At 43.6% G+C, this 14,107-nt stretch overlaps 1 protein-coding gene across 1 annotated transcript in view; it reads right to left on the reverse strand.

The window, feature by feature from the left end:
* GALNT9 (polypeptide N-acetylgalactosaminyltransferase 9) overlaps positions 1-14,107 on the reverse strand; it is a 110,565-nt gene that overhangs the window by 60,269 nt on the left and 36,189 nt on the right. The window contains exons 5-6 of the mRNA XM_031057420.1: positions 9,565-9,762; positions 1,981-2,098 (exon numbers count right to left, since the gene is read on the reverse strand). Of these exons, the coding sequence (XP_030913280.1) occupies positions 1,981-2,098; positions 9,565-9,762 (316 nt within the window). The remainder of the gene's footprint in view (positions 1-1,980; positions 2,099-9,564; positions 9,763-14,107) is intronic.

Consider the following 14,107-nt stretch of genomic DNA (forward strand, 5'->3'; position numbering starts at 1 on the left):
CCACCCCTTTCCCCTACATCTTATTATTTATTATTATATTAATTTTTGTTCTTTACTTATTCATTCATGTATTCCTTCCTTTTTCTATCTTTCATTGCTTCACACAAGCAGTCACACATGGTCAACAGCACCCCTCTGTGCAGGTGGGGGGCAGGCACCAAATACCCCTGCATGGGTCACTGCACCAGGCCTCAGGAAAGAAGTGATTTTTTTGCAATTTACTTGGAGGTTCTGGAGTTAAAAACCTCCCAACTTGGTAAATTCACAGTGGTTTTATAAATAGCCTAGAGAGAAGGGAGAAGGTTCCTGTGCATTTTCACACTGTTAGTTTCTGACAGCTCTGAAAGGCTCACAGGAGGGGATCACACATAGGATTTGCAAATTAGGAGGCAGACACTGTATATTACTTGCCAGGCTGGAAACACAGAGTAACAGACCTGTGCTATGGACACACAGCTTCCTTCACAACAAACTCATACTCTTGTATTTTCATAAAACCCTTTCCAAACAGTAGGGATAGCTTTTCTTATAGGGCAAAAAAAGGCCCCCAACCAAAATAAAACCCAAAGCAAAAGAGCTGTTTCCTAGATCCAAGCTTTCTGCAGGCTTTAAGAGGTTCCCTATCCCTGAAAACCCATCCTCACTCACCTCAAATCCTTGTCTCTTCAAGCAAGTGCCATTTCATAATCCTATTAAAACCTTTGCCTCTGTTTACCAGGAGCTCTAATCGTACTCAGCAAGTTCTCCTGGCCTAAGGAAGAGCGACAGCTTTCAGATTTCTTAGGAGCCTTATTCATCAACCACGCCAGAGTTTTGCCAGAGTGTTCAATCTATTCTGGGAGCAGCCATGTGGAAAAAGCTTCAAACAGCTCAAAGCCCTGCACAATGATAAAGGAAAGCTCACACAATCCTGGTAATAGCCTGACCCTCTTAAGGAAAATTGGATGATTTGTGGTAGCAGTTTTTCTGTCCCCTATGTGAATTCTGAACCCTAAAGTATAAGCAGTGTATTCACACAGTCCCATTACAAACCCACCCCTCTTGCAATGCTGGAATAACAAATACACACCCACATGTGAAAATAAACTCTTGCTGCAGTGACCTTCCTCCTCAGTCCAATGGTGTGAAGGAGTTTGTAGCCATTTCAGAAAAAAGAAGAGCCAGATAAAAAATGGACTAATATGATGTTCAATGTTTCACCAAGAGGAGAATATATGCTTTAATGAGCACATTACATGCACCAGGGACATGTTACTGGGAAGCAGGGGATAAAGAGTAAAGGGAAAATAATTAAACAGTCAGCTTTATAATGAGGAAACTCTGTTCATGCAACATTAAGTGGCCTAATTTTCAAATGCTAAGCAAAGCCACATTCCTTGGGCTTCAGGAGGACTTGCTGGCAAGCACCACCTTGAAACCAAGGGCAAGGGATCACAGGTATCCAACCTTCTTTAGGTCCAGGCCACGGGACTGATATTCCAGTCATCTGTCCACACTTCACACTGAGCTGTCCAACAGGACTGAATACCTGCACCCTGTATTTTATTCTACAAGGAGGATCCTTAGAGTTGTAAAATACCCCAGCATTCATAATGTGTGTATGATGAACATTCCAAGTGACTTCTACCAGCCTGGCCTTAGTTTTCTGTAGGTGTTGCATCTGTCAGAGCACAAATGTACAACCTCAGCTAAGGGCAATGAACACATGGAGACTCAGAGAGGCTGTTTGCACCAGGAAAGAGACAGGGAAAGGGGAAAACCTTTCTCACTGGGCTCAGACACTGACAGGGAGAACCAATAAAACATATTCCTGACTGTTATCAGTTCTCTCAAGGCCAGGAACGTGCACTTACTGGCACTGTCACTTCCAGATAGTGCTGCAGCATCAGCTTCTCCAGCACAACAGTCAGACAGCAGCTCTGCTGGGCCACAAGCTCCCCAGCACCCTCTGCACATGCACAAAGTCTCTGTGTTACTCACTCTCATGCCTAACTCGATGTTTTCTCCTCCATAGACCTCCATGCCAGGGTCCAGCAGGCCAATCTCACCAAAATACTCTCTGTCCACCACAAAGGAGCATCCAATCATGGCTGGTGTCCTGCACAGAGAGATCAAAACAGAAAATTAAGCCATTGGTTAGCTCTTAGAGACCTCAGCTCATAACAAATGTACACAGATTAAACAGTTCTTTGTTTTCAAGTTTACATTCTAAATTTACCTATTAGCATCAATCACATGGCACTTCATGTATGCAAGAAATTCCAGTACTTCTCTGTTTGTGCTGTAATTTCTGAAGACCTTCTGTTGAATCATTCTCTAGCTAGAAGTGGTCCCAAGGCTCTAAAAAACCACACAGGGCTCTGGATACTCCTGGCTGGGCGCTTCCATTGTCTGCTGATGCATATATTTATACACCAGGATCTTTGCATTTATAAATTCAAGTTATTTGATGAAATGCATCTTCCTGATTATATTTCCCAGAGCCAAGCCTGGAAACAGATTTGCCTAAAAAAGCTGAGAGCTCTCCCATACACAGGATGAGACATATCCTATATACATCTTGATTTCACATCTTGTAGCACTGAAAAGCATATCTTAGGCTAACAAGGAATACATTTGGTCTTGGAACTAAAATGAAAGAAAGACACAACCAAGGTAAGGAAATTCAGTGCCTTTGCAATTAAATAAGCCTTGGAGGGAATATTTCAGGTATATTTTTAAAGTGTTACCCATGATAAAAGAGGGAATGAGGTGAGGGAGAGAAACACACACCACTTTCTTCATTTTCCTTTTCGTGTATTCAAAGCTAAACACAAACTTCACTGGATCAAGGCATCACTGCTTTGCAGAACTGAGATACTAGTTTGGGCTTAGACTCATTCTTTTTCCAGCCCTGTCTCCCCCACAGAAATCCTCTGGAGGCAGCTCCTTACAGCAGCAGGATGCTCCCATGAGGACGTCTCCTCCCCTTCTGATGAGGAATGGCACTGCCAGGCTTTGCAGACTGCTCTCAGGTGCTGGAATCTCTCTCTCTGGGGGATGGATTGCTGCAGCTGTAGGCTCTGTCCATTAAAACCCTCAGTTGTTAATTGAACAGGGGTGGGAAATACATTTTAGATGCAACTGCATAATCATCACTCACAAACAAATGCTACTGAGTCTTTGCAACTCCCTCTCTCCCTTCTAGAGTTTATTTCTTCTCATTATATATATTCAAATATCGACTTCACAAGCTTTCACAGCTTTTTCAGGAAAAAAAAATGTTTTCAGGAGTGAGCAACAACAGCAGAACAACGACAGAAAGAACCACATCCAGCTTTTAGAATTTTATACTGGACTACAGTGTCACATGGACATATCACAAACACTTCTCAAAAAATGTGCCTGAATTAAGCTCCAGGCCCTCACTTGGCATTAGAACTGGGTTTTTCCAGTACCTGAAATACTCCAGTCCATCCACCACTTTTAGTGCAGTGCAGCAGAAAGCTGGGAATGGCCACATGAGCAAAAGCAGCTGTGTTAGCAGCTCTTACCCCCTGCTCACTGCCAAGGGGCAGCACATGAGAAGCTGAGTGCCCCCAGCACTTCACAGCTTCAGAGCACAAGACATTAACCTGCTTTATATAAAACAACCTTTTCCCCCAGTCATGCACTTTCTAGTAAAACAGAGACATTTCTAGAAGGAGAAAGCAGCAATTAGAAGTGTACTATTTTTTATCAACACCTCAAAGGTGCTGTGAAACTCAATTGATCTGTGGAATATTCTTTGACACAATGGAGGATGTTATAAGGATTAATTATAATCAACAGGAGCACTCAAAGGATAATGTGGGAAACACAGCAAAAATGGGTTTTGCAGCTAAAAGCTCAAAATGCAGCCTAGAGTTGTATTGATTCTGCACTGGAGAAAGACACAGCACAGTCAGGTTGGGGGAATTACCTGACAGCACTGCTGTAGCAAGGGAGACAGGAGAGAAACATTTCTCTGGGAATGCCCTGGGAAAGGCAAGAAGCACAGGGAGGTTTCTGGTGGTGAACTCTCCCTCCCTGCATCAGGAGGAGAGGCCCTGTGTGGGAGGGCAGTGCCTGCCATGGGATGGGGCACATGGGCCAGGGAAGAAAAGCATTTGCTGCAGGTCTGAGTCAGGACTGGTCTGTGTCAGTGAGACCCCCAGGAGCTCTGTGGGTAGAATTCCAGCAGGGGCTGACACCCATTTCTCCAGCCAGGTGCATCCCCCTCCTTCCCCTTACTGAAGGGAGATGCCTGGGGGCTTCACCAAGAACCAGTGAAGGAGAAAGGGATGGGGACTAAACTGCACATGGTACAGTCAGTCTTCCTCTGCCTTATGCATCTTTCTCTCCTGCCTTAAGGCCAGCATATATTTATATATATTTATTTTTATATATATTTATATATACATATGTGCACAATGCAATCAGGTCACATTTGAAACAGTTTCCTGAGCAGCCAACTGCAATTTCCAGGAAAACTGACAAACACTCACAATAACCACATAAATTCAAACACAAATAGAACCATAAATAAATATATAAGCATAAATGTATATATACAGGCATCGTGAGAGACACAAGGAGTTTCAAATGACACATCACACATCCTATCTCTGAGTGTTCCACCTCTCCCAGCAGGATGTTTCTTTGATTCAGGTTCTTAAGCAGCACCTCAGCCTTGGTCTGACATGTAAGTGGGGAAACCTGCAGGGTACCTGCAGAAGTATTTCTGTTTTTCTTACAGCTCATGTCTTTCTGCAAGAAAGAGTCGCACCAGGTCCTGAGAACAGAACTCAAGGACAGATTTGCTGCTTGGGAGATACAGGGGGAAAAAAGACAAGATGACAAGCTAATGCTCATCTAGAAAGGCTGAGCAAATAGGGATGCAGAACAACTCTCTGATGCCCTGTGGAAGTCAATTTTTTGGAACAGGCAGGACACCCATCAGAACCTGGACAAATAAAAGCAAAACTGCTTTGTTACAGGCTCCTGTGAACCAGAAACTGAAAAGATGGCTGTGAGCAGTCAATAAACACTCCCCAGTTTTATTATTACATGGCAGCATGGTTTATCATGAAAGACTTTCCCTCCTGAGCTCAGGTGGATTTCTTCCCAGAGCAGTGAGAGCCCAGACTGGCTTCATCATTATTGTTACTGCAGACCAGCACGGGGCCTGACTTGCACATGAGATCGGCACACACAGTCTCAGATAGAAGCAGCAGCACAAAACACTTCACTGGGGGCACATCAAACTCTAATTTATGTCCATGGGCAAGGCACTGGCACTCTCTGGAGCAGCTGATGCAGTGCATGTACATGCACATCCCTACTGGTAGCAAGCTATGGCATATTAAAGCAGTAAGTGAGAACATATGAAACAATGAAATGCACCACTGCTGCTGGAGGAAGATAAAATGGAAAGCTGTGCAGTGCTTGGCTGGGCGAGGCTGACTAATGACTCTAATGTTAGTGGCTGCTGATCAAGAAATCAAATGCAGAGCAGTCCATCACAATCACAGCAGGTGAGGGAAGACAAGTCAGAGCCAGAATTCAGAATACCAGAAACCTTCCTTGCTGTTCCAAAACCCAGGGCAAAAAAAGATCCAGCATGTATTAAAAAACCCAGCTTGTTTCAATGCATAGTCAAATTCATGAGAAGCCCTGTGAAACAGATCCTTTGTTGCACAGTGTGGTGCCACATGATAAGGACATTTTTGGGCAGCGTGCTCGCAGGAACACGAATGGAAAATGACGCGATGGACACAGCATGTCAAAATAACAATCCTCACTTAAATCTTCACCTTACAGACATCTTCCATCTCAAATGTCAAACATGGAAAATGGATTGCCTGCAGAAGCCAGCTCCGGGAGCATCAATTGTTCTGAAGTTCAGAGTATTAACATGGGGGGGAAAAAGAACCGACTTTAAAGTGCATCAGAAATCTTTACAAAATCTGACACCTTGTTCTTGCTATTTCTTTACCTTTGTTAGCACTTCAAAGCCAAGTCCCCTTTGTCACTTAGCTCAAAACAGCTGATGTGACATTTTATGGTGCACACTTGACATGACTGCCCATGAATGAGCCGCTGGTGTGAGGGACAGTTGCTGCTCTTTCCCAGCAAGGCTGAGTACAATCACTGTCAGTGTTCAAGAAATTAGAGGATCAGGCTTAAAATAGAAAAATTCTTAGGAAAGCAGCACATCTTTTGTGTAGTCCCAGAAGAAAACAGGAATTGGACGCTGCTTTCCAAATGCCTCACCCAATTCTGCACATTGATGACATTTATTCATACAGTGCAAACATAAGAAATGCCAGGGCTGTGATCCTCCCTGATACCAGGGTACACATGTTCTTTAATGCTGAAAATCTCTAATCCATCTGGAGATCTGGCAGAAAGTATTCAACTACAAAACCAGTCACAGGGTTATTTGTTACCAGACTTTTCTTTCACAAAACACAGAGAGAGGCACAAACCAAGCCCACTGCCTGCTGAAAACAGTGGCAAACAAAGCCTTAAGAGGGACAGTGGTAGCAAGGACCAAATAGACTTGCAGTTTTCATGGTGATGAGCAGCTTTGAAATTTTCTGGACTGAAACAGGAATCATGGTAGCAATATGTGATTTGGAAAGCTGGTTACAAAACCAAAACCTGTACCAAACCAAGTCACATCTAAGATTTTTTTAAAAGTTACTCACTAGCCTGACTTTGCCTTTCTTTTGAAAACACACTTTAAATATTCCACAGCTGGTAAGTTCCTACCATGACCACTTTCAAATCTCAGTCCTAAGGACAGACTTCCTGGTTGTTTTCATCAATAACACTCACACAGTCACTGTTTCCACTACCATAATTACACTGTCATATCACTTAAAAGCCACAAAATCACATTATATTTCCACAGGCAGGAACAACACAACAGCCAAATGCTTTAGCAAATCCATCCAGGTGCCACAGTTTCAGGGGCCCCTCAGCACACACTGCAGTGTGGCCACAAAGGGGATGCTCTGCTCTCCTAAATCCCTGCCTTCAGAGAACTTGTGCCCAGGGAGTCATGGAAATGTTCATGCTTCCATACGGATGTATCTGCATTTTAGGGCATGGAAGGGTTAATTTGCAGAAGAGATGCTTGGGCAGTGGCAGTGTGGCAGTGCTCCTGATATCTGCCAGCCAGGGTTGGGTGTTCTTCTGCTGCTTGTCTCATCTGTCTCTGGGCAGTTTCTGCACTGTTGAACTGGAGGGTTTCATCATTTGGGTTCAGAATAAAATCACTGCTCTTGGGAGCCAGCTACTCTTGTGCATCAGATTTTAACACTGCTCAGTGCTTGAGTTGGGATTTGAGTTTTTGATTTTGGATTGAGTTTGTTCACTCCTGTGTCAGCCCAACTCAGTGCCAGCATGGCACCAGCAAGAGCCTGAATGTAAATCTGAGGGAAGTCCATGGTAAATCAGGCCCTTTATTGCTGAGGTTTAACCTCTTAGTTCAGTCTTATCTGTTATGTGATCATTGTCTCCAGAACAGAAGATACTGAAATACTGGAGCAATCCATGGGAAAATTACTACAATGATTTCACATATAAATTGTGAGTCATGAAGTGCACAAAACCTTTCAGGAGTGAAAGCTTTGGATGATTAATTTTCCTTTATCAATAAACTTTCTCAGGGCTGAGTGAAACAGGTATAAAACATCTGCACTTTTAAAACAATGTGAGGCAAGCAGGGCATGTTATCCAGGAAAACTGATTTCCTAAGTAATTACTTCCCTCCTTATTGAGGTTTCAAGCCAAGCAAAAGGTCAGTGATGATGGACTGTGCTGTCCTGCAGTAAATAAGGTTAATATTACTGTATAGCTCTGTTTTTCAGTCACAGAGCATGAGAATGAACCTGAATACAATTTGCAATGCTTGTTCAAATACAGATTAAAATATTGCTTTTCATGAGGAAAGATCCTGTGAGGTGGTCCCATCTCACTGATCACTTAGAAATGCGATCAGCGTGTCAGGGTCTTTTCACTTCCAAAAGATCACTGGCATTTTTTTCAGGTAGGTCTTTTGTTGGAAGTGCTTGGATGAACTTTTCAGGATCTGGTAACTCAAGCTTTTCACTGGAAGGGAAATACATCAGCTCCTCTACCAGAGCCCACACTGGGACCATACAGTAGAGCTTGAGCTTGCTTTAAGATGATGCCAATGTACAAGAAAACGAAGATGACTTTAAGCTCGTAATTTGTGTCCTTCTTAAGAAGTCTTAAAAATAAGAGCATCCTAAAGTGCATACTTAGGCTTCACATGTTTTAGCATTTATTTCTAGAGTTGGTAACAGCAGTACCCTTAACCCAGCACAATATGTCCCAGAGGAGCTGTTAGACAAACATCTGCACTGGAGATGAAAGGCTAGGAGATGTGAATTTTCAAATGGAGGGAAGAGAAAGCCCTTTTCACATCAGTTCCTGTTTTCCCACTGTAACAATTCTCAGCAACACCTTCACAATTCCTGTAATGGCCTTTCCTCAGAAAATTCCATTTCTGTAATGCACAATGTTCTCTTGTACACAGGTTCACCAGGGTGCTTGAAACCAGTCAAGCAGTTTATTTTTGTTTCTTAAAAAAAAAAGAAAACAAAAAAAAAAAAAAAAAAAAAAAAAAAAAAAAAAAAACCCCAAACCCAAAAAAAAAAAAAAAAAAAAAAAAAACCCACAAAAAAAAAAAAAAAAAAAAAGAGCAGCTCTCAAACACAGCTCCTAGTGCTTCTCCTGGGAAGCCCTTGTTTGGACTGATGACCAAGACTGCTGCCCACAGAATAGGAGTGAAACCAGCCACATTGTAATCCTACACACAATACCTTTGTTTCTCTTACACACAATGGGCCAGAGCCCACTGGAAAATAAAAGGTTAGATGAAAAGGATCCTAGCTTTCCTACTAATGGCCAGAACATGTGCTTGAAGCACGCACACTCAGAGCCAGAGTACTCGTGTACATTGTGGGGCAGCTCTGAAAGGCAGCACACTCATCCACAGCTTTTGTGGAGCCATCAGTTTTCCCCAGTCTCATTTTGTTATTCCTGCACAAAGCCTGTAGCCTTGTTTATAGGGGATATTTTTGCCCCTGACGAGGGGGAGAGATGAATGCATCCGACTCCTTCTTATCAGAAGGCTAATTAATTACTTTATTATACTGTATTATTCTAGACTATATTACACTATACTGCATTACATCTAAACTGAATCTGCCAGGCACTCAACTGCAGAGAATATTGTGACTGTCAGCCAACAGTCTCAACACACTCACACACTTGGCCCTGATAGGCCAAGGAAACAAAACACTATCACTTTGGGTAAACGATCTCCATATTGCATTCTACTTTGGCACAGCAAATTAGATAAGAATTGTTTTTTCTTTCTCTGAGGCTCAGAGAATGTGAAAACCAGAAATATTTTTGGGAAGAACTGTGCCTTCCTTTTCTCTGTGAAGAGAAATGTGGCGACACTCGTTCAGACAGCCGAGATGGAAACACCGCTCTGCCCAAAGCGACAGCGCAGGGGAGATTTACCTGATGGGAGCTGACTCATCCCCTTTATCAAGCCAGTCCTGTGGTGGGATGATGTACATGCACCAGAGCCCCCAGTTGTAGCCGTGGGCGGCGTTGGCATATTGCTGCACCTCGAAGGTGTTGTACTTGATGTTGTCGATGGCGGGCAGGATGATCCGCTTGCGATCCTCCTTGATCCGCGTCAGCGCCGGCTCCGCCCTGAGAGCAACGAGAGCAGCACAGGGTGTTACAGCCATCCTGCATCCCCAGAGTGCCACAGCCATCCTGCATCCCCAGGGCGTCACAGCCATCCTGCATCCCCAGGGTGTCCCAGCCATCCTGCATCCCCAGGGTGTTACAGCCATCCTGCATCCCCAGAGTGCCACAGCCATCCTGCATCCCCAGGGCGTCACAGCCATCCTGCATCCCCAGGGTGTCCCAGCCATCCTGCATCCCCAGGGTGTTACAGCCATCCTGCATCCCCAGAGTGCCACAGCCATCCTGCATCCCCAGGGCGTCACAGCCATCCTGCATCCCCAGGGTGTCCCAGCCATCCTGCATCCCCAGGGTGTTACAGCCATCCTGCATCCCCAGAGTGCCACAGCCATCCTGCATCCCCAGGGCGTCACAGCCATCCTGCATCCCCAGGGTGTCCCAGCCATCCTGCATCCCCAGGGTGTTACAGCCATCCTGCATCCCCAGAGTGCCACAGCCATCCTGCATCCCCAGGGCGTCACAGCCATCCTGCATCCCCAGGGTGTCCCAGCCATCCTGCATCCCCAGGGTGTTACAGCCATCCTGCATCCCCAGAGTGCCACAGCCATCCTGCATCCCCAGGGCGTCACAGCCATCCTGCATCCCCAGGGTGTCACAGCCATCCTGCAACCCCAGGATGTCATAGCCATCCTGCAACCCCAGGGCCTGCTTGGCAGGCTGAGAACATGAGGTTCTCTAATGCTGTTGAGCTATAAACTTGAAGGGATTTAGAGATTTTAGAGGAGCTAAGGTTTTAGTTGGAGATAAGCTTTATCGGAGTTAATTAAAATAAATGGGTAGGTTTTGATGAAGTTAAGAGTTAGTAGTTTAATAATTGATTGCTTGTCAACACAATATTTGGTTAGCTGGGTTTATAATGAAGAATATAGAATCTGATAAATAGCTTTTAGGAACATAAGACAATTGTAGGCCTCCTCTGTTCTGAAACCAATTGAACACAGGGAATGGAAGTTCTACCAAGGGTTCATTTGTCATATTTGTACTGAAAAGGTAGAAAGGTCAGAACGAGGAAGACTTCATTTACTTCCTCATTTTGGGACCTCTCCCCATGAAAGGGACCACCAACCCATTTCAAGGAACAAACCACCATGCTTAATAGCTTTTGAACTAATTACCATACAAAGCGGGGTATGGGATGTACCAAAGTTATGAATATTTGTATTTTGGGTATTCAATACTTGCATGGATAAAAGGACTCTGTAATCACCTGTAAATTGCGGTGCGTATTTGGGAGCTATCCCGAAATAAACACACACTTTCTAACTTTAAACTGTTAGAGAGTTTTTGTCCGTCACAGTTGGATATTGGTACTAGATTAATATCCATATTTTTTAATAAATCACTGTGAGCATCAGCACAGTGAGATGGAAAAGCCAGAGCAGGGCAGGGAGGATGGGGTGCAGATCACAGCCATGTGCTGCTAGGACTGCACCTGGTGTGGGACACTGCACCCAGCACCTGCACAGGAATTAGCACCTCTGTGAAGCTGTGCCAGCGCCTAAATGTCGCCCTGTTTTATTAAGATTTTCTAAGCCTTCTGATATTTACATTCTTGTAATGAACTTTCTCACACACTTTCTGTAAATAACTTATTGTTTTGCATTCTTTTATAAAAGAGACATTCGATAGACTCTTAGTTTGTCCAGTGTCATTGGAGAGGTGGCACTATCACCCTCCAATCCACTGTCACTTTTAGAGATCTATAACCGTTAGAGTCAGAAAATAAACTTCCTTTTTTTTGCCTTGAAAACAGCAGTGTGTGCACATCGTGTTATTTCGTGTCCTATAGTGACACCTAACAACACAAAATTTGACCTCATATTTTGCCTGTTACCATAAATGTTCTTTTGGGCCAGCAGAAGATACTGTACATGGTTCAGACTCTCAATTCATGAGTTTTAGGCCACACTTGTGCAGCCCCATAGAGCCAGTGTGACCTACCAGGTGTGGATAAGCCAGTATTAGTATGAGATTATATTTATGAGATTAATTAGCACTTCTGTGAAGCTGTGCCAGAGACTAACAACACAAAATTCGACCAAACACTTATTCTAAGGCCTGCAGGCTGTTAATTCACATCACAATGGAGAAATGTTGAGAGACACCATCACCAATAGCAGCTAAATGGTCTCCTACTGGCTACTCCACCAGGATTCCTGGCAGCAATTAAATACTGGCTGGCATGGCCTGAAGAACTAAAAACACACCAGGGGCTGCAAGAATCTGAAGGTTACACAAAGATTTTAATCCTGTTTCCCAAGACTGACCCCATCACATCTAGTTTGAATGACAAATGTGGCTGCATTATGCCTTCTAAAACCTCTTTGGTGATGAGAAGATTTCAGGTGCCAGATGGTGCAAAAGCAGCGAACTGCAGGAAATGTTCAAGCATTTCAAAAGGCTTTAAAACATCAATGTGCTTTCCACAGAAGCTACATCCCAAAAGGAAAGTAAAAAGCTTCAGTGCAAACACTCATTTCTGACCAAGGTAGTCTGAGTTTGCTATGAATTTACAGAGAAACTGATCCAAAGAGGTAGCAGACTTACATAAGGGTGGAAATCATTCCTCAAAGCAGTATTAGAAAGAGCCACTGGTTCACTCCTTTGTGTGTTTCCCCTTGAAATGTGCTTTGAAAATTTTGCAGAGCTCTCACATGGATCTTTAAGGGAATGGTGGTTTGCTGAGACTCACAGAGGTAGGAGGATTTGAACACTGATCTTTTCTCGCCTTTCTTTTGCTGTTGGTCAGAAGACAATTGGTCCTTTGTGATTTCAATGTTACCTCATCTTTTGCCTGTTACCATAAATGTTCTTTTAGGCCAGCAGAAGATAGGGTGCATGGTTCAGACTCTCAATTCCTATGGGTTTTAGGCCACACTTGTGCAGCCCCATAGAGCCAGTCTGACCTACCAGATCTGGATAAGCCACTTCCATTATTAGTATGAGATTATATTTATGAGATTAAGTCTTTTAAAAACCACTGGGTGGGTAGCAGAAAAACTCTTGCAAATCAGACAAAGCAGGAAAAAATGCAGAAAAGCTGAATCTGCTTTGTTCTTTCCATCATGTTACCTCTGCTCAGCAGCAGAAGAAAATACAGAAGGATGGACATGCCGTCACTAGTCTGGTGACTCCATGCCTGGACACAGAAACCCTTGGGCATAAAGCTCTCCTTCTCCCTCTAGACTCTGAAACAAAGGATTTCAAAATCCAGACAACAGGTACAGGTGTCACTAATTGTTTCCTTTACTCCCATGGCTTGAACAAATTTATTATGTTTGGGTCTGATTTCCAGACCTGCCCTGCAAAGCGGGAAAACTGCTTGCCTGTCTTCTGAAGCAAAAATCTGTAAATGAGTTTCCTTTGCAAGAATCAAACTCTGCCATTCACTACTGCCTGGTTCTGCCAGCAGGTCTTTGACAAACAAGGAAAGACCGGGAGTTTCCCCTACTACTTTAATATCTCTTGGTTGGAATTCTTTGGTTACCAGATCCTCAAGTCCTCAATTAATGGCATGTTTATGTTGATACAAAGCAAGACTGTTTAACCATCATACTCAAAACCATCCTGGAGGTTTAATGTCCCTTCTACAGTTCCTGCTGGGGTGCTTATTTTTCAAGTATTTTACTTTGTAGGGTAGATTGAGATTGTGTAATGAAAGAGCTGAAAGAAGAGAAGGATTTCTTCTCCCTTAGTGTCAGATACCTGCAATGGACCCCCCACATGCGCAGTAATTGCCTCAAACTTTCATTCTCAGCAGAGAGAGGCAGAGGCTGGCACTTTTATAGTCAGATGCTTCTCATAATAATGTAGACACTGAAACTAGGTGAGATTAATAATGTTCCAGAGGAGCCTGTTTTGAATATAAAGGGAATTTAGCCTGCTACTTCGCAAGACATCTTCAAATTGGACTGCTGAACTGTATCCCAAATAATGGTTAGAGAGATAATGTGAAGAAAATATTCAACAGTCACACTGGTTTTTAGCCCTTAATCATATTGGTGATTGTGTTAATCCAATACTTGAGTCTTGCAAATGCTAACCTGGGACCTCATTTTCTTCTTTACATGAAGAACAATCCATTCCCAGCTCTGGAGCTGCTCTCACACAAACTATCACCAAACTACTCCTGTCACTCTACACCTGAGGAATTTCTGTGTTCTCCCATTTGTGTGGCTCACATTTATTGCCACCTAACTCGGTGTTTTGCATCTGAATGGCACAAGGGGTATCTCTGGATTGTAATACAACAGCTGGGGTCAAAATGCATGATGAAATTCCATTTCTC

This window comes from Geospiza fortis, unplaced genomic scaffold (genome assembly GCF_000277835.1).
Source record: "Geospiza fortis unplaced genomic scaffold, GeoFor_1.0 scaffold408, whole genome shotgun sequence".
In the NCBI taxonomy this organism is placed as follows: Eukaryota; Metazoa; Chordata; class Aves; order Passeriformes; family Thraupidae; genus Geospiza; species Geospiza fortis.